The sequence below is a fragment of the Vulpes lagopus genome, chromosome 1, assembly GCF_018345385.1.
Source record: "Vulpes lagopus strain Blue_001 chromosome 1, ASM1834538v1, whole genome shotgun sequence".
Classification (NCBI taxonomy): domain Eukaryota; kingdom Metazoa; phylum Chordata; class Mammalia; order Carnivora; family Canidae; genus Vulpes; species Vulpes lagopus.
Window position 1 is genome coordinate 35,455,833 of NC_054824.1, and position 20,810 is coordinate 35,476,642.

The window sequence follows — 20,810 nt, forward strand, 5'->3', positions numbered from 1 at the left end:
TCAACTTTACAACTAAGAAAATTCATTGTTCTCTTGACCTATGTGTATTAGAGAAACATTCCTGCTCTCAGAGTATACCCACAGCTCACAATACATACCTCAAATATGTTAGTGGAATTAGGAATTATACTATAATTAAATGGAATGTGAAACATTTTTCCTTCTCATTTTTAATATTTTATGTATGTCTACTTTTGCAAAGTATGCACTAAGGAAGGAACATGTATTGAGTAAGACAAGCATTAAGAAAAGATTAGTTCTTAATATACAGCATGGTTTAAATTTAAAATTTTAAATCTTAATTAAGATGACATTAAAGTAGGAATTTACTTTTGATTCCTACAGTTTTCACATAATGTTTATGGGTGTGATTGCAAATACTGTAAAGTGGCTATCAACATCTTTTAGAACACCATTTCTGCTATTTTCCTTAAAGGCTGGTAGGGTCCCAAATTTTTCCAGCAAAGGGGCTTCTGTGTGTGTGTGTGTGTGTGTGTGTGTGTGCGCGCGCGCACACGCACACATCTTTTGTATGTAGGTTATCATAAGTCTATCTGAATTAGGGCAATTCTCCTGGTACCCAAAATTAACTCAGGAGACTACTTTAAATAGATAATAAGTTCTAGGACAGCTCTGTGACATAATTAGCAACAAAATGGCTTAAAACTATAATTTTATTACCGACTAAAGACTTACAAAGATGGTTTGCTGTGATAAATGTCTTACAAATTCTTCAAAACATTAAGTTCTCTCATTATAATAATCTTAACCTGTCTGATGAGCTTTCTGTCTAGAGCTTACATGTATCTGGGAGATATGTAAGACTCCTTCTGAAAGCAGCACTAATGGGACAACTTACTAAAAATCAATTTGGTTATTAAATTGTCTTCAAGGACTTTACTTGCTACTAGTTAAGTTTATCATTCACTATCCTACCAAATAAAAACACCAATTAAAGGCGAGTGATGAGAAGAGAGAATAGGTCATTTATTTTCAGTAACCAGACCTTCTGTCAACCAATCACAGGGACCAAATGACCCAGGAGTGGGTGATTTTCTGCAGTAATACAGCCTTCAAAAGATAATCACATTCACATTCTCAATAGCACAGACAGGACCACTTAATTTCTTTAACAGGAGACAATCATTTGCATAGTATCATAATAAATATTTCTGTACTAAGACACATATTATGAGAGAAGCAACTCTGAAAACTGTGGCTCACAAGCACTAATCTAATCAGCTGGGAAATATTTTCCTAACTGAGGTACTCTTTCTAGAAAAAAAAAATCACTAGAAATCCATTTCAAAGGTTAAGGTATTTAAAAATCAAGGAGAAAAAGTGCAAAGAATAATTTTATTTTTCTAATTTTATTCTAAAATACAAACAAGACTCATTAAGATTATGCCAACATAACTCCTTGATGTATCTTTATCTCCAAATTTCTAATATGAAGTCATAAATATTAGGCTTGAAACTGCTGACATTTGATCAAAACTAACACCACACAAAGGAAAAAATTAAATTATCAGTTACATGAAATAAGGAATTATTAAGTACTGGACTTTTGAATCACAAAGCTTATAAAACAGCTCTACAATTACCAAACTCTCGAGACCAAAAAAGATACTAGGAACTTTTTAAAAACAAAGATGGTTTGCAGCAAAACACTAGCTTAAATCATATGAAACAACTTGGACAAGATTCTGATACAAAAATCACAATTGAGATGAAGTTGAAAGAATATCTGAATTCAGTCCAGTTAAGCCACAGTGCCACCAAAAACCCTTTTCCTTTTCTAAGCGAAACAAGGTATCTCAAAACTTTGAAGCATTTAAATGCTTTGAGAATTTCCTTTATTTGTCCATTGAATAGAAAAAAAATATTTTCCATAGTGACACAATGTGATAGAAAAGAAAAATTAATCCATGCAAGATACTGTAAGTACCTTCTTTATCACAGAGTACATCACATGCATTCAGGCCCTTTCTGGAATTCTAGAAGTTCAGGTAAATTGTTTTACTCAAATTAAGACACTGCAAAGGAAGGGGGGGGATTAAAATTTCCACCTTCAATGCAAATTTCCATTAATTTCTGAAAAAGTAACGTATACAGTTTTTCAGATCAAAAAAAATCAGTGCCTTGATTATTTTAAGTGCCTTAATTTTTGTAAGAAAATTTAAGCTAAGGTTTCATTATTCCAGTTATATGATTCTGTGCCTCCTTCCAAAGTTAGTATTTTGAGTTTTTTTTTTAAAAAAAATCTCTTTTCCTAAAGAACAATTATGATAGACTTCAAGGTAGTCTGTTGGCAAAGAATGAGAAATGTCAGAATCTGTCCAAGTGTTAACAAGTATTAGAATGAGAAGGAATTGAACAGCTGGATCCAGTTACAGCTGGATACAGGAAAATAATTTTCAGGCCCCAAATTCACTACCATAATTTACCTTAAATTAACAAAAAGCCATGATTACTAAAATCTGTTCCCTTTGTAGAAGCAGTTCTAACATGATCACAGAAACATTAAATCTCTGGGGCACAGACCCTCCTTGCTACCACGGCAAGGGCTCCCAGCTGTCAGCTAAGGTGCAACATCTACTTTAGCAGATTCTGCAGCATGGCCGTTGCATACGTGGGCCTAGCCTGTTTGCTCTCAATTGCATTCTGGAGATACTGGATGCCTCCACAGCGTTCCCAAATTTCTTCAAACTGTCTTGGCAAAATCTCAGCACCACGCTTTCGAGTCAGGCCCGTCTCTTCAAGATTCAGCTCACACATCTCCATGTCATCCTTACCTGCACAGGGGAGGCATCAGAGAATAAACCATCTCTCTTTTCAGAAGGACTTACTCTAAACTTTACTCCTGAAATAGTTCTCAGTTCTCATAGATATAAAAACTTTTAAACCTTTCTTTTCCTCCTCTGTGACAGAAATCTGCTTAATAAATTCACCAGAAGCAACTTAAATTTGTCCTCCACCAAGGACCCTTTCAGAAAGTATTAACACCACAGCTGATTAAACAAGTTATCAGCCTTAATAAAAAAATGCTACATTTCTTTAAACAATTATAAATTAACTGATATAATTAAATACCAATGAAAAGGTTCTTAGGACACAGGCAAGTTTCTATGTGCTCTCTATGAGGACATAATTAATCCAAGCGATTTCACATCATAAATAAATTAATCCTCAATTAACTGGAAGTGTGATTTAACTGCAAAATTCCATCCCTCAAACCTGATATTTAATGAATTATTACATTATATGTTAGACAGTTTCATTCAAAGGGTTTATAATCCTTTTTTGCTTTATAAGGTTTTTTCATGTGAATCATACACACCAGCCACAAGAAGGATGGGTGGCTTGTCAGGATGGAGTTCCATTTGCCGGGCAATCCATGGTCCATCAAAATGGGCATACCACCAGCCTTTTTTCTTATTCTGCGGGTCTTTGTACTGGTCGGCAGGGCGGATGAATGGGATGCGGAAGAAGCGCTGCTGCCGGTTCATTTCCATCTCCTGCTGCCTGGCAGGAAGCTGAGACGCTGGGTTCTGCTGAGCTATTACAAAGAGCAAGGAAAGTTACACCAGCAGCCCAGGGGATAATGAAAACAGCCTTTAATCCTAAAAAGCACTACACATTTTTTTTTAAAGAAGAAGAGGGTTCCTAATATTAGTAACTTTAAAACAAAATATAAATATTAATTGCTTATAACTGAATAAAACTTAGAATGTAATCTTAGAATTTTCTTACCCTAAAGATGTTCCTTAACATTGTACACACACACACACACACACACACACACACACACACACACATTCCACAACACCAGCAATAATAACAAACAAGCCCAAGGAAATTCCCACAAATGACTGTATCAGTAACCTAAAATTCACATGGCAGGAAAGCAAACTAATATTATTTGTTAGGATTTATGTTATCTCCAAAGAGTTCAGAATCAAAGGCCACAGAATAATTTTTATGAGACTGTTTATGATAAAACAGATAAATGGTAATTTCACAAATGTGAAGAATTCTAGCTGTCAATTTAATCACTATTTCCTCAGAGAAGTGGAAGACAAAAGTTTGCTCTTTTGCCAACTGATTTTGGAATTTAAAATGACCAGAACAGGTATATTACTAATAATATTTAGACAACTTCATGACAACAAAAAACTGTAACCAGTAAAAGCATGAACTTTCCCTCAGAGTTATTTACTTACTCTGAAATCAGATTTCTCTTGGAATAAAATCTACTGAGATAAGTGGGGAGTATATAATATTTGGTTCTCTTTGTTACAGAAAAGAAAAACCCTTGCTTTTCTGCTAGTACTAGACATTGCACTCATCAATTTTCCCCCTTGCTCAATTTTCATTTCATAAACATATAGGTTTTTCTTTTATCTGCAGATAAAAATATTTCTCTGGGGCAATAACTTTATAGCTTCAGCAGCATAATTCTGGAAAGTCTGTTTAGTATGATTTTTACTCACAACTTTATTTATTTATTTATTTATTTATTTATTTATTTATTTAATTTTATTTTATTTTATTTTATTATTATTTTTTTTTACTCACAACTTTAAAAGTAGGACCAACCATCTACTGCAGCTCAATTAAGAATCTCACTGAAATGCTTAAGTATGATAATGAAAAATTACAGAATATGTGTAAGTCAAGAATAGCCACATGGCTTTTGTAAGAATTTCCAAATACTGAAAGGATGAAAATACTCTTACGCTACTTTTTACACCGATAGTAAAAGCTTTATAGCAGCTGAATTTATTTCTGTGCAAACCAGAGAAGCAAAAAGCAGTTAGCAAAGCTATATATGCCCATGAAAGAATGAAACAGAGGACCAGTTTTGTTAGTGACTTTAAAAAGCCGCATCACCTTTAGCATCACCTTTTAAAGCATGTTAACAGAGATGAGCTTCGTTATTCTTTTGTTCCTGTAGTCCCTCCAAACTACTTACAGTTTAGTGTTTCCATTTCAAGTTTTAAAAATTACCTACTTGAAGAAAATACAGTAGCCCCAAATTAAGGAATTTTAAAAGGATAAGAAAGAAAAACCCTTCCTTCCATCCTAAGCGGTAACTTAGAATACCCACTTGATCAGGGAACTTAACTACTATACTGATAGACACTTGTAAAATTAACCTGTTTTTTTCTTTTAAAAGACTGTCTCCTGTACCTTAATATATTGGGTAAACTTAAGAAGCCCAAGGGAAAGTCTTTGATAGCTTTTTATTCACTCACATGAGAACTAAAATTGTACTAAAGGGGAATTAACTTCACAAATATTCATCTGGAAAAGCACAAAGATACAGATGTTGAAAGTTTTAAACTAATAAATGACTATTTCTTTCACATCCTATTGTGTCATCTTTATGTTGTGAAATAAATTTTAAATATGGCTCTATAAATTAGTAGAAGCACTTGAAAAAAATCAGGTCCAACAAGTTGGCAAACAAATATGGCATTATATCCAAATCATTATTGCTCAACTGCAGAATAAATTTACTGCATACTCAGATGACTCAAAGTTTTTAAATTATCAAAAATGTGCATCATAAGATGCTATCTATACAAGTAACAGAATAATCTCCTCCTATTAGGAGGCATCCCATTAAAACTGTGTAATAGATTATCACACAAAAGTCAGATCTCTGGATACAAATGTTTACACTATAACAGTGTTTGAAACCAGCACCTGAAGTTAGTCTTTATTCTAAAAGATCAGCTGCTTGTTAAGTTTTGCTACAATGAGAATTGTGTATATTTACAGAATAAAGTGCCAGTTATTTTTTAAACAGAAGTAATTTTATAAAACAGATTAATTTTATTCTGTATATATATTTTGGATTGATCCAAATGAAAGCATCATCTCAAATAAATAGCTTAGTACCGAAAACCAACATAATGTACTACAATTCCACTTAAAAATTGTAGCAAAACAATGTTTAATAGAAGTTAGTATTTTATAAAGTATTTATAACCCATCGTCCAGTTAGCTCATAAGTTACCACCCATTGACTTACGTGAATTGTTCAAAAATGGTGCAAAATCTGTGAATAAATATTTTACATTGAAGAAAAGATAAAAATGGCAAAACTGTTAAATGAGCATTCTTGTAATTTATAAAGCCTTCCCATCAATTGAGGTGGTGACTAACAAGTAAATATCCTGTCCACAACCAAATACTCTCAGAATTATCTACAACCAGATGCTGCTTTCTGATTTAAAAAAAAAAGAGAGAGAGAAAGAAAAAAGGGAAGAAAAAGAAAAAGAAAAAAGCTATTTTGATTATATTTTAGGAAATTCTGCTTGATGGACATATAAAGAGGACCTAAATTTAAAAATTATATTTTGTTTATAATTCTGGGACACAATAATATTCAAACAAAAGTCCAACATGATGACTCAGTCATAGACATTCTAGTACCTTCAAAGCATTACTAAAATTTCTGTAGAAATAAAAAAAACCTTCTACATTTATCAAAAGAATATATGCCTTAGAGAAAAAGCACTGCCGTGTTTACATATACTCAGTATATTTTACTTTTTCTTCAAACTGTCTAAATCTTAAATTCATGCAATTTTTATTTTAGGAACTATGAAATAAAACTACTCTCCAACGTCAGTTTTAAGCAACTAAATATTGCAAATCATTACTAAGTAGCTTGCCACTGCTCCAATAATTATTTCTGGAAATCTCTTTCTGTAGTAAATGTGATGAGAGCGTGCTCACCCAGGAGAGAACAGAGGAGGAGGGTCTGAGATTCTCCACGTTCAGTTACAAGACTTCACCATGATTTGTCAACGTACTACTCTTAAGTAATATCTAGTTATATTTTTGTTAATTATAAGTTGTTATTTTAATTTTCTCAATAAGGAATTCTAATCTTTCTAAATATTAAACTAAAGAGTATTTCCTTTTAAAGGTTTATTAGCTGTTCCATTAGGAAACTATCTTAGTACAGAATTTTCTCAACTGACTGTTAAGCATCTCGATGCACTTCAACTTCTCTCTTAACTGTACTTCTCTGTCAGAATGTGTTTTACATGAGAAAAAAAATGAGAACAATGAGTACCTTTCAGAGCAGAAGTTATTATTTTATCTGAAAATGGTCCATTATCAAATTCTTTGAAGGCTACACATACATACATACATACGTGTGGAGTTTACTCACATAAAATTCCCAAATATGTTCTTGGGAAATCTTCTTAATTTACTCTTTTATTCTTCCAAATAGTATATTATGAATGGAAACAGTATAAAAACAAAGTAAGCAAGGTACACCATGTATCATTTGCCTCTTTGGGGGCAAAGCTGGATGAGTACAGTACCAAACTTTGGTTTAAAAACACAAGAATTGGGATGCCTGGGTGGCTCAGGGGTTAAGCATCTGCCTTTGGCCCAGGATATGATCCTGGGATCTGAGATCGAGTCCCGCATTGGGCTCTTTGCAGGGAACCTGCTTCTCCCTCAGCCTATGTCTCTGCCTCTCTCTCTGCCTCTGTGTCTCTCATGAATAAATAAATAAAATCTTTAAAAAACACACACACACACAAGAAATATTTGTGTATTCATTAAAAATGTATGTGCCATAAATTAAAACATTACTTTTCTTATTTTAAAAAGAAGTGTAATCATTCAGGTGTATAAATTTTGGGGGAAAAAAATCATGATGAAAGCCTATCAGCTAAAGGCCATAATTAGGACATTACAGCTAAATAGGTTATAGCTTGAAGGTATAGCCCATTGCCATTTTTACAAAACAAAGATAACTGGTTAGAAACTTGATACAGTGAACTGCTAATGCAATCATCCTATTATCTTCAATTCCCAGGGATAAATTTATAAGCTGGAGAAGAGAGTGGTGTTCACAAGAATATCGATGATTAGAGGGCCTTCCGCTTGTTGTTTCTTAGTTCTGAGTGATCTCTCATTGCCCTTTCAGAGCATTATATTCTGACTAATGATACTCCGTGAGCAATCACTAGAAGGAACAGCTCTCTTATTAATAGTATTTCCTTTACTTAATCTATTTTTTTTTACTTAATCTATTCTTTTTACTTAATCTATTCTTTACAACAATTTGGAAATACTAAAATTCTACCATTTAATTGACTTTAATCAAACATTGCTTTTACTTGCTAGGAAGACAGTGAGGGAGAGCTCATTTTCTATGACAACTTAGGGTCATGTGTTGCTAAGCTATACTATCAGTGCTGGGAATACTATCAGTGCTTTTGCAATAAAGACATTAAAAACATGTCACCTTGACATTGACCACAATTAAGCTAATAAATTGTGCCAGTCTGAAAGTAGTAAATTGAACAAATGAAATTCCAATATTTGCTTTTAAGACTGAAATTACAACTCATGTATCACAAGTATTCTCAATTAATGTTAAAGTTAGTACATACTTTTACTAGGTTAGGTCTATTCTTCTGTACTTTCCAATTTCAAGTATATAACTCTGTCTTTTGCATAACAAAGTAACAATTTATTTTTGGAATCTCAACCAAAAAATCAAATCCTGATATAGGCAAAACTGGTCTAAACGAAGGTACTACTTCTCACTCTTATATTTTGACAGTATTGTAAAATAATGTTTGCAGCAATTGTTCTTATTTCACTGTATTCTTTACATTTCCACATGTAATCATTCTATATGTGTATGTATGTATATGTGGAAAAAATACATATTTACAACATTACTGAGCAACTTCTTTAGTATAGACAAAAGTATTCTTATCTCCAGAATTTATCTTAACAAATTCAAATATTTAATAATACGACTTAAAGACATAATAATAGAAGTAATGCTATGAAAGATAAGCCACTGTGGTTGTATTAGCCTCAGTGGATCACAGCTGCATAGTAAGAGAAAATTTGTATTATATATTTTATCCAAAATGTCTTACGTATAGTTACATACATTATATACAGATACTCTGGAACATTTAAAAGTACAGATTTGTTTTTACCATAATCAGTAACAGACTTTGGAGCACGCTGCTCTGTTTCAGTATTTCTCTTCTTATTCTTGGATTTCCACGCATGATACACTTTTAGTCTCCTGTGAAATTCTTCTCTGCAAGCTGCCAGGAGCTCAATATCTGTGGATTATATAGAAAGAGCCCCCCACCCAAAGAAGGAATTAGCATCCTAATTTAATTGTCTAACATAATTATTCTGTGGCATAAACTTATATATTTATACATATAATACATTGTTTTTAAATTAATAGTACAAAATCAAAAGTAAGCACATTATTGATAAAGATGAGAATTTTATGGTACTATTATCTTTTACATTTACAGAGAATTTTCTTATGCACTGCTACTGTATCATTTGCTTCACACAAGAATCCTGGGCTAAACAGGTCTTTTATAGGTGAACCTCAATCAGAGAGGTTAAGTCACACTTGTCGAAGGTCAGAGGCCACAAAAATAGAGTAAGAAGTCACTATGCTAATATGCAAACTAGATTTACATCCAACAGATTTTTTTATTTGTAATTATGCAGATAAACTCAGTGAGGAGAGAGAGAACATAGGAAGTTCTGTACAATCACGGCATGTTAGTTCCTAGGCACAGCAGCCTAAACTCAAACAACTATGATTTAAACAAGAATACAGGGATCCCTGGGTGGCGCAGCGGTTTGGCGCCTGCCTTTGGCCCAGGGCGCGATCCTGGAGACCCGGGATCGAATCCCACATCAGGCTCCCAGTGCATGGAGCCTGCTTCTCCCTCTGCCTGTGTCTCTGCCTCTCTCTCTCTCTCTCTCTCTCTCTCTCTCTCTCTGTGACTATCATAAATAAATAAAATTTAAAAAAAAAAAAAAACCAAGAATACAATTATATGGAATCATCTGGATATAGTATTTTCCTATTCTGCTGGGAAAAAATAGCTTAAAAAAAAAGGACTGCATTGCCATTTTTTACTTTGCATACATAGGTCAAGATTCTGATATACAAGTATTTAACTATTATGAATAACATTAGAAGAGTCAGTCATTAGCATAGCCTAAATCGTAATTTTTCTATGCTTTTCCTCTCAGACCTAGATAAGAGACAAGCAAAATGAATTTAATAAGTATGCCTGTCCTTTAGGTTTGTGAGTAAACTAGGTCTTTATTTCAAGGTGAGAATAACAAAGAGAATGGCTTAATTTATATGCCAAAAAAGAAGAAAATTATACCCCAATCTAGGTATTGCTTTATTACCTGTCAGCCACAGAGCCTTCCCATTTTTCATCTTCTCAATACACTTACCACAAGAAGTATTGATGGTATCACGTAGTTCTGCATATTTCCATTTACTCAGATCATATTTCTTGGTACCAGCAGCTGCCTTGGTAGCTTGTACAGCAGGACCTCTGTAATTATTACATATTTTTGCATGTTTAAACTAGAAAAATGAATGAAATGTTGACTAAAGGGGCAAGAAAGTGAATCTCAGTTTGAGACATGGAAATAACTATTAGAAAAACAAAATAATTTTGTATCTTTGATAGATAAGATTAAGAATGGTATACTATATGTAGGATTCCTAGGTAAATTAAAATTATCCAGTGTGTCATTTAATAACCATATTATGTTTTCAATCAGAATTTCTGATTCTAATACCCTGGTGCCATGGACTAACCCCAGACACCAGTTTAAATATTCTAACTAATGGGTAAATGGATACCTAAAGTTAAAAAAATACATTTATATATATTCCTCAAAATCAAAAAGGAAATCCTCTTGACTTCTTGAAAAATCATTAGAAGCATGTTAATGATTTATGAGCCATAAGGTCACATAGAGCAATCACCCTTAGGCTACTGGAAGCTACAAGATGGCCAAGGCCCAGCCAAAGCTACTGGCTTAGAACCTCCCTGGGCATCTGGATGTCTGCAAGGTCCACGAGTGAGTAGCCAAACTGCAATCCACTGCCTGAGTCATTAAAGATGGGCTAAAAGAGCTGCTGGAGTCTGGAAAGCCCTGTGACTTTTTGCATCGCTATTAAACAGAATACTTAGGAAAGTTCTGTACGGAGATAAAGCCACACTCTCATATTCAGTAATATGACAACTAGTAAATTATGGAAGCAGCCCAAGTATCCATCAATAGATGAATGGATAAAGAAGATACGGTGTGTGTGTGTGTGTGTGTGTGTGTGTGTGTGTGGGCGCGTGCGCGCGCAATGGAATATTATTTGGCCATAAAAAAGAATGAAATCTTGCCATTTGTAACAACATGGATGGAGCTAGAGGATAGAATGCTAAGTGACATAAGTCAGAGAAACACAAATGCCATATGATTTCACTCATATGAGAAATTTAAGAAACAAAAGAGCAAAGGGAAAAAAAGAAACATAACCAAAAAACAGACTTTTAACAATAGAGAACAAACTGATGGTTACCAGAGAAGAGATGGGTGGGGGGATGGGGGAAATAGGTGATGGAGATTAAAGAGTACACTTATGGGAAAGAAAAACAAAATAAAATAAAAATGAGTAGACAATACTCTGAGCAGGAAATAAAGATCATGCCCAAGGTCACACACTGCTAATAACAGGTAGCATCTGAGATTGAAACCCAAAGTGTTCTGACTTTAAAAGTCTTGGTCTTAGGACTCTACCTTCCTTCATTTGCTATATTCATTCCACAAACATTAATGAGTGCCCTCTTAGCTACCCCTCACTTGTGCTTGGAGCTACCAACATAGAGCTGTGTAAGCTAAAAATAATAATAATAATAATTAAATGAAGTTTTAGGTCATGAGGCAGATAACAGATTTCAAAGGGCACAAGTATAGCAGGAATGCTGGAATGAGGAAAGAAGAAAGAAAAAATATATATAATATAAAATAATAAATTAAAAAATAAGTTGAGATAAATTCCACTTTTTCGTAGCAGTATTACCCAGGGATTACAACTTGTTTCTATATATATAACTTGGAATAATTATTCAGAAAATATGGAAACAACTTTTCTATAATAATATTATAGTCAGCAAAAGATGACTCCTGTCACACAGCAGTCAGAATAAGCTGCAAGTAAGATCAATGTAGCAAAGAAAGAATTTAAACACATCACATTTCAAGATATAAAAAGAAAGATGGCACAAATATGGAAAGAACTAAATTTTAAAGAACTAAAATATTGCTTCTCAGGTATCACACAAGGAATTTTACCTTTATCATCCACTACTTAGAAAATATTTCCTATTAAAGAGGGATGATCAAGGTGTAATACCTGAAAATGAGGTCATATTTTCTCATTATTTCACATTCTGAAAGATAACAGGAATCTTGGCAGTCAAGACACAGATATTTAATGAGAAATGATGTTGTGAAAATATGTATACTTCTTCCTGAAATAAAGGCAATTATTCCTCCATATTAAGCTTAGCAGTGAGAAAAATAAGGCACTTTTTGCCTCTTTAAAAGGTCTATTTATGCTTTCATTGTAGAGAATAAAAAATAGCACACTTCACTCTATATACTTAACAACAGTTAGACATGATGATTGTTAGTAACATATAAGCCTGGCTAAAGAACAACGTGTGGCCAGTTAGTTCTTTCTGTATTTTTATGGTTCAAATCTGTTTTAAATTTACTGCAGAATCTATCCTTTTCATAAGCTGTGTGACTGGCAATTTTCCATGTGGCTTTTTCCTCTTAATTGCTTTGCTCAGAAAGAGCCAGCTGTGTGTCAGCAAGGTCTCTCTATTACCTTTAGCAATAAATTATGTTTTAACATTTATTCATATATTCTTTTTTCTCTTCTACATCCCTAAACTACCATTCAGTAAACTAACAAAAAATTCTCTTTTCTTCCTAGCTCCTCCAAGAGTCTTTTCTAGGAGAGCAGCTGAAAATTATTATGGGTTTTTATTGTTATTTTCTTTTGAAAGAGAGTGAATTTACATAATATACAGTTTCATAGACTGTCAGAATATATATGAAGTGCCAATATACATAAGGTGTATTTTGATACTTTAAAAAAATAACACTGCATTCAAATCATTATTGCTTAAAATATGGTTTAATATTACTAACTTTTCACTCATATTACATCAAACAAACTACATCTACTAAAAAACATATTCAGCAACCTAAATACACAAATGTAACATTTAAATGCTTTTCCCTCATCTCTGGAATTATTAAAATAGTAAAATAAAGATGTAATTACTGATTATTTAGGTCTGTTATAAAGAATCATGTAAATGATATACTAGGTAGTAGAAAAGCTGACTTCTGATTTTAAAAAATATATTAATTTTAATACTTCGAATTAACTCTAACTTCCAATTGACAGTGAAAAGGTTACTGATTCATATCCACTTGTAAAGGACCAGATCCTGCTAGGAAGTCATATTCTCTGGTGGCTCAATTTTTACATCAGTGGTTTTTAAACCATGTGCTATGGGGAGGCGGCCCTCAGAAGCCACACTCTTTCTCTACTTCCCCTTAAGCTAGGAACTAGGCATAAAGGTTCCCAGCTGGCAAGGGGGTCAGGGAGGGGGTGGGGGGGAAAGGTAGAGGGGCAACACCACCTCCATGGTGAGTTTCAAAACATTCATTTTGTTTGAAAGGAAAGCTTCCACTACTGAGACAGAGTTGGCGAGGGCCAGTGATAAACATGGCAATACTACTAACAAGGAACAGTCTCATCCAAAATACCAATGGTCTCAAAAAAAAAAAAAAAAAAAAAAAAAGACAAAATACCAATGGTCTCTCCACTGAAGAGCACCAACTTAGAACATTGTTTTTTATCTTTTTCTGTTAGGGTGGTATAGGGTGAAGTGACATTTCTTGCACAGAAAATTTACATGGAAAGAATAGACTATTCATATAACAGGTTCTGGTCCAAATAATGAACAGTGACTTAAAAATATGATTTTGAGGTGACACTTATTTCCCCAAATTCCACTGCACTAACCTACTCAGAAATTCTGACATTTCTCTCTCCATTTGTTCCCTATAAGAAAAATGATAATACAGTACAGTCATATAAAAGACAATTTAAGTTACCTACAGAATCTAAAAGCATAATTAGAAATACATGTTTTCAATAGGATTATTGATTCACACTATCATTTTACTTTGTAAAAGTTTCTAATAATATATTATTCAACATGGTATATAACCATAAAATACAGCAAATGTTTGTTTAAATACAGTTAAGGTTGTTTGAACTCCATTTTGCAGTAGGAACTTTAGATAAAACCTCATGAGAGACATGCTTCTGTGGTATTTTTTATTTGTAGAATATAATTAACATGTTCTAAATGCATACTGGAAACTTGGCAGGATATAGATTCTATAGAGGGAGTTTGCACTGAGGTTGCTTAGTAAATATTAATTTGATGGCGTAACAGTGGTAAACCAAGCTAATCTATATTATAGTGTCAGAGTTTAAATAAGAGTCTAATATATTCAAACTCTAAAATTCTGAATCAAAGCATGCTTTAAAAAATATAAAAGAATTCAAATGCATCAAGTATGTGTTAAACATCAGAAGTGTGGGACACCTGGGTGGCTCAGTGGTTGAGCGTCTGCCTTTGGCCCGGGGCATGATCCTGGAGTCTCGGGATCGAGTCCCACATCGGGCTCCCTGCATGGAGCCTGCTTCTCCCTCTGCCTGTGTCTCTGCCTCTCTCTGTGTGTGTCTCTCATGAATAAATAAATAAAATCTTAAAAAAAAAAAACCAGAAGTGTCCTCTCTAAGGATAAACATTTCCAAGAGGCAAAAGTTACTTTTCTTTTATTATTCAGGGGAGTGTAACTTTTCTCAATATTCATTTAATTCTGTGAAATGTAATAGATATTTCATCATGTCATCAACAATTCATTAATTTCATTATTTTCTTTTCCTGTTCTTTTTTCCTTTGCAATTAATCATTTTCTCATGGCTCATTCTATTATCGGACTCTGGTAACCTCAAAGTCTTACAAATCAGCAAAAATTGTAAGAAAAGAAAATGGGTATGTTTGCATTAGGGTGCAGTTTCCTGGATGCCTGTCAGAAACTGGGACCTTGATGATAAAGGAACAAAGGACTCCTGTAATTCTCTTTCCTTGTAATGAACATTGACTCAGATTAGGGGCTGAGAAAAATCTACCCAAGCAAGCACAGTCAGAGAAAAAGTCATCTTTCAAAACCGGTGACTGATGATAATAAATGGAAAGTTAAAAACACAAATATGTATAAAAATACCTACTGAGCAATACATTTGTCAATCTCCATTTAGGCTAGTCAGAATTTTCTTTCAAACTCCATACAATTTTGACAAATATTTTTAAAATTCTATTATCACCCTGCCTCAAGATTTTTTTTTAAGACTTATTTATTTATTTGAGAGAGACACTGTGTGTGCATGTGTGTGAGTGGGGAGAGGGGATGAGGGGGAAAGAGAGAGAGTCTCAAGTAGACTCCCCACTGAGCATGGGGCTGATCTCAGGACCCTGAGATCATGACCTGATCAAGAGTTGGATAGTTAACTGACTGAGCCACCCAGGTGCATCTACCTACATTATCATCCTATCTCAAGGTTTCCATCTTAGCGTCCAAGAGCATCTGCTTCTACCATCTTTTTCTTCTAAACCTTCCTCCATTCTTTTTCCCACAGCTTTTAAAGAGAATTCATACCCTTTTTTTTTTCTTTTAAATTTATTTATTTATGATAGTCACACACACAGAGAGAGAGAGAGAGGTAGAAACATAGGCAGAGGGAGAAGCAGGCTCCATGCACTGGGAGCCCGATGTGGGATTCGATCCCGGGTCTCCAGGATTGCGCCCTGGGCCAAAGGCAGGCACCAAACCGCTGCACCACCCAGGGATCCCCATACCCTTTTTTTAAAGAGAATTCATACCCTTCTTTTAAAGAGAATTCATACCTCTTTACTACATGGTCTATTGATTATATAGAGATTTCCCTGTCTGCTGCAACACTACCCTGGAAGGCAATCTCTAATGACTCAGCATCTCACTTGACCCTATGATACTGCTCTAGGAGCTGCATCAAAGAGACTAGACAGAAATGGTTCCTGCACCCAGTTGCTTTTTTCCTTCTAACTTTCCCAAACTATATACAAATATTCACAATTTTACTTTATATGCACTAGTTGCAGGGCGTATTTAACTCAAGCTCAAATGGTAACTAAAGAGCTGCTTTTCTAATGGAAGGAAATAGCACCCAGAGATGTTTTTAAAAATTTTGGTACCCTGTGGTAACAAGGTTGTGGTGAGAGTACACTACTGGTATCTGAGGAGGTGAGGGGTCAGGGGTGCCAAATGTCCTGCACAAGGAACAAGTGCCTGGAATCCCATGTGATATTAACATGTCCACCAGATAGAGGTGAAACACACACACACACACACACACACACACACACACACAGTTTTACATGTAAACAGACTTCTACATGTAAAGAACCTTTTTGGGGGGCATGGTTTTAATATTCACAGAGTTTTTCCAGAAATGCAACTACTGCAGGAAAATCTGCTTAGAACTTTCCAACATACTGGGGTGCCTGAGTGGCTCAGATGGTTAAGCATCTGCCTTTGGCTCACGTCATAATCTCCAGGTGGGATCGAGCCCCATATCAAGCCCTACATCGAGCCCTACATCGGGTTCCCAGCTCAGTGGGGAGACTACTTCTCCTTCTCTCTCTCTCTGCCTCTCCCCATGCTTGTGCTCCCTCTGTCTCTCTCTCAAATGAATTAAAAAAAAAAATCTTAAAAAAAATAATATGACTAAAAAAAAAAAACCTTACAAAGTACTGTTCACAATTTCACGGCATTCAATTAACCAATATAGCATTCTTACATCAATTTGCACTTATAGCTGTCATATTTATGGTGATACTATGTATGAATGGAAAATATGAGTATTTGATATTTTCCTATAGTTGTGAACAAGCACTTTCATATTAAAATAAATACTGTTTTATTATAAATAATATGCCCTTTCATTTCTCTTTTACACATAATGTTTGGAGAGAATTATTTATGCAGGTTACATGACTTATAAAACAACTGTCACTGGTATTAGGGTCTGACAAAGTTGAGAATCAACATTATAAAGGTTACAGTAGGGGTCATAAAGTGTTAAAATTTAGATTTTATATATATATATTCCAAAATTTTATATGTAGTATATACATAAAATATGTGTAAAAAAACCCACAAAAATTTGTTTTAATGAGGAAACCATTTCTCCTAAAAAGTAACCACAATCTGTTAAGGGAAAAAAAGGGTTATATGACTAAATCAAATTTTTAAAAGAGAAATGACATACGGTGTCATTATGGGTCTTGCTCCAACGATTCTGTGAAAAATAATATATTTTAGTTAATCTCGTTAAGCAATTCTGAATCATGAAAAACTGGATTGTACCAAATTTGTGTTTCAATACTCTACACACTGACTTAAAAAAAAAACATATTTATTTAATCTGAGATCACTCAAAATTTTAATGTTTAAAATTTTCCTTAAAAATTATGAGAAAGTATAAATTAAAGACATTCAATGAAAATTAAAGAGCAAATATATACCTAGATTAGAAAATTCATACACTGTGAAGTGTGCTTGTTAACAGAATCTCAATATTATTTCATAATTTTAGGTAATGTGAAATCACTTTGCATCAAGGATCATATGTGAATTAATTAAGATCACATTTTAAAACATATTACATATGTAGAAAACAATTCTTACTTAGAAGTTACTGGACGGGAATCCGAGCTGAAAAAGTAACTTGGAAATTGTTTAATACAGCAAAATCCATTTACATGTATTTTTAAATGCATCACAGAACCCCAGAATGACATTTTCATGCTATATATTAGAATAGTATTACTTAAGAGAGTTCTTACTCATAAATTTGTCAGAAATAATTCAGTGCTAACAAAGGTAAAATAAACATTCAAAAACATTTATTTGTGGGCCATGGAGTAAAATGAAATGATCACATATGGAAAATATGTATAGAACATCATCCATAATGAAGTGTTATTAATGCTTGTAGTACAGAGTATAAAATAACCAGGAGGTTCTAAAGAACAGAAACTCATGAGGACATGAGGGGTCAAGGAAAGCTTTCCTGGAAAGGGCTGCCAAAAAGGACTTAAAGGGCATTTAATAGAGAAGGAGACAACAACCTAGGAGCTATCTCACAGGAACACTAAAGCTAACTCTTTTGCCTTTCAATCATATCTCCTAATTACTTAGTAGTGGTACCATTACATAGTTAATTCTGCTTAAATTAAATCACAGGTAACTTTTCATTTATGTTAAAGGTACTGAATGATCCACTCTTTCTCTGAGAGACCACTCACTCTTGGAAAAAGTGCATCTTTCTGAAGATGGGAAGGAATGCACATATGAGTCTGTATCTTATACATATTATGTGGAATGGCTCTGGATATAGTTTAATATTTCAAATGCTTACACCTAAAGCTTGGCTGGTCATGAATACCAATACCGACTCCAATAATGGGTCTCTTAGAAATTGAACTTCAGCCATGATGAAGCCACTTCGGGTCAACTGCAGTGCTTCCTCACACACATTAGGGAGAGCAGCTGTAAGAGCTTGGTTCATTGAGGAGACTGGCGCAGTTACTAATCAGTTATACACAAAGGCTCCCAGACATTCCAACATAACACAGGTAGAAGGAACACAAGAGCAACTAAGCTGAGTCTGCAGTTAAAAGAATCACAGCCCAGAGAAAATACTTTTTCAATTACAGTGAAATGTTAATAAAAAGCTAAAATATTGGACTCAAACCCAAGAGCTTACAAGTAATGCTCTCCAACCTGTCTTGCCTTTAGCCAGGTGCCAGAGTGTAAAGAAAAAATATCCTTAAGGTACACCCTGGCCGTAGGAAAAGGCCTATACTTTGATAGGCCTATTCGGTTTATTTAAATATAATATACTTTCATATACAGTTCAGACCCCAGAGCTCCCCAATGTAATCACTTCCTAGAAAAAGCATGAAGGCAACTTAACATACCCTCTTCCATCCCTTTGTTTTAGCTAAATAAAATCTAATCACTGCCTTGCCATTTCAACCAAGTTTTTTCCTTTCACAAGGAAATAGCAACACCTAGTGGTTGCATTTTAATTACAGTTTGCTATAAACAGTGCTCTGACCTTCTGGAAAGCATGGTTACATAAATCTATGTGCCTCTCAATATCTATAAACATATATACCTGCATGCAAAGCAACCTCACAAACTAGTTTTGCTGTTTTTACAAATAAATAATCAAAATAATGAATGTTTCTACATTCCACACTTTTAAAAATGAATGTTATGTGAGGACCTTCCTGGGACTTTTAACAAGCACATCTATACTTCTTCACACTCCAATAAAATTCAGTATTAAGAGATAATTTGGAAACATTTCAATGTGATAAGCCTTCCTTCTTGGAAAGGGAACTCTATTGTGAAATATGGGATGTGTGTGTGTGTGTGTGTGTGTGTGTGTGTGTGTGTGTAAAACTCTTCCCCATTCCAAGTGTTAGGGCATATGATATATTTAAAAAAAAAACTGCATTAGGAAAAGATTAAATCTCAACCTCAAGTATATTAATTGGATTATAATATATTCACTGATTTCTATGCCAGTATTTAATGGCAAGTATTTAGAAATTAGATGTCTACTTTTTATACAATACTCCTTGACAATTTCAGAGTAAAAGCTGAGATGTTTCATGAACAGATATATCATTTTTATTTTTCATTGGTTCAACAATTTGATGAAATCATGGTTTCATTTGCTTGGGTATAAAAGTTGAAACAAATAATTTTTAAATGATTTTAATTAAAATAGATCAGGGCCTAAAGAATGTGATTTTTCTCCTAGTCCCTTTACACGGAAACAAGAAGCAGAGAGGGAAAGAAAGCAGAGGTGCCATGCCCCACCCAGTGGCCCTGTACCTCCGGAGGGCCAGGTCACCCTGGGCCTCGTCAGTGATGAGCTCAGCTTCACTCTGGGCAATCCTCAGGGCCAGCTCCCGGTCCCGGCGCTCCTGCTCCAGAACAGCCTGCTGCTGGGATTCCTCCTCCCGCTGTCGGGCCAGCTGCTCCTCCACTTCAGCCTATCAAGGACAGAAAGCTATCTCAGTAAGCTCTCTCTACTTGTTTACTTGATCATTACTACCTAAAATTGCTCCATACAAGTTCTTTACTGAGGAATACATATTGTTTAACCAGAAATCTCTCCAGTCTCCCTTTTCTTCTATATTTTGGTAATGCTTCCCTCCTCTTTCCTAAATCCAAGAGAAGGCAGAGGAACCATAGTTCCACCATTCTATCACCATGAGTATCTCAAATAATTGCATGAGAACCCTAGGTATATCACATTGACCAACATGTAGACAGCAGATGTCAGGAATTTAAAGGCTGATTGTGCTGAGGATGAATTATGAAAGCCAAAACAAACAGAAACACAAATATGTGATGAGTTATTCTCAGATATGGACTTTAGAAAAAATGGAGGTAGGGGGACTGTCTTAACCCTAACTTACTGATACTAGTATCTACAAAGTTGTAAAGTTATAATTATGTTTTAAGTGAATATTCATTTGACCTTCCCCCAATTATAATAATAACAAATATTTTTTGAATGGGGCTAAATGCTTTAAATATAAGTTAACTCATTTAATGTTAACAACTATTATTTATCCTCAATCCACAGAAAAAAAACCATGGCCCACAGTCACTCATTATCACTTGTGCAATGTCACAATTTCTATCAGTGATAGACCCTAGATCTGAACTCACTTACCTAGATCCAAAGT

The 20,810-nt window shown here is 34.3% G+C and overlaps 1 protein-coding gene across 1 annotated transcript in view; it reads right to left on the reverse strand.

Annotated features, from left to right (window-relative positions):
• Window positions 1–966: 966 nt before the first annotated feature.
• Window positions 967–20,810, reverse strand: part of MYO6 (myosin VI) — a 146,095-nt gene continuing 126,251 nt past the window's right edge. The window contains exons 28-36 of the mRNA XM_041742613.1: window positions 19,948–20,108; window positions 17,725–17,751; window positions 17,306–17,335; window positions 13,946–13,984; window positions 10,285–10,388; window positions 8,997–9,128; window positions 6,041–6,067; window positions 3,341–3,559; window positions 967–2,795 (exon numbers count right to left, since the gene is read on the reverse strand). Coding sequence (XP_041598547.1) covers window positions 2,596–2,795; window positions 3,341–3,559; window positions 6,041–6,067; window positions 8,997–9,128; window positions 10,285–10,388; window positions 13,946–13,984; window positions 17,306–17,335; window positions 17,725–17,751; window positions 19,948–20,108 — 939 coding nt within the window. The 3' untranslated portion in view covers window positions 967–2,595. The remainder of the gene's footprint in view (window positions 2,796–3,340; window positions 3,560–6,040; window positions 6,068–8,996; window positions 9,129–10,284; window positions 10,389–13,945; window positions 13,985–17,305; window positions 17,336–17,724; window positions 17,752–19,947; window positions 20,109–20,810) is intronic.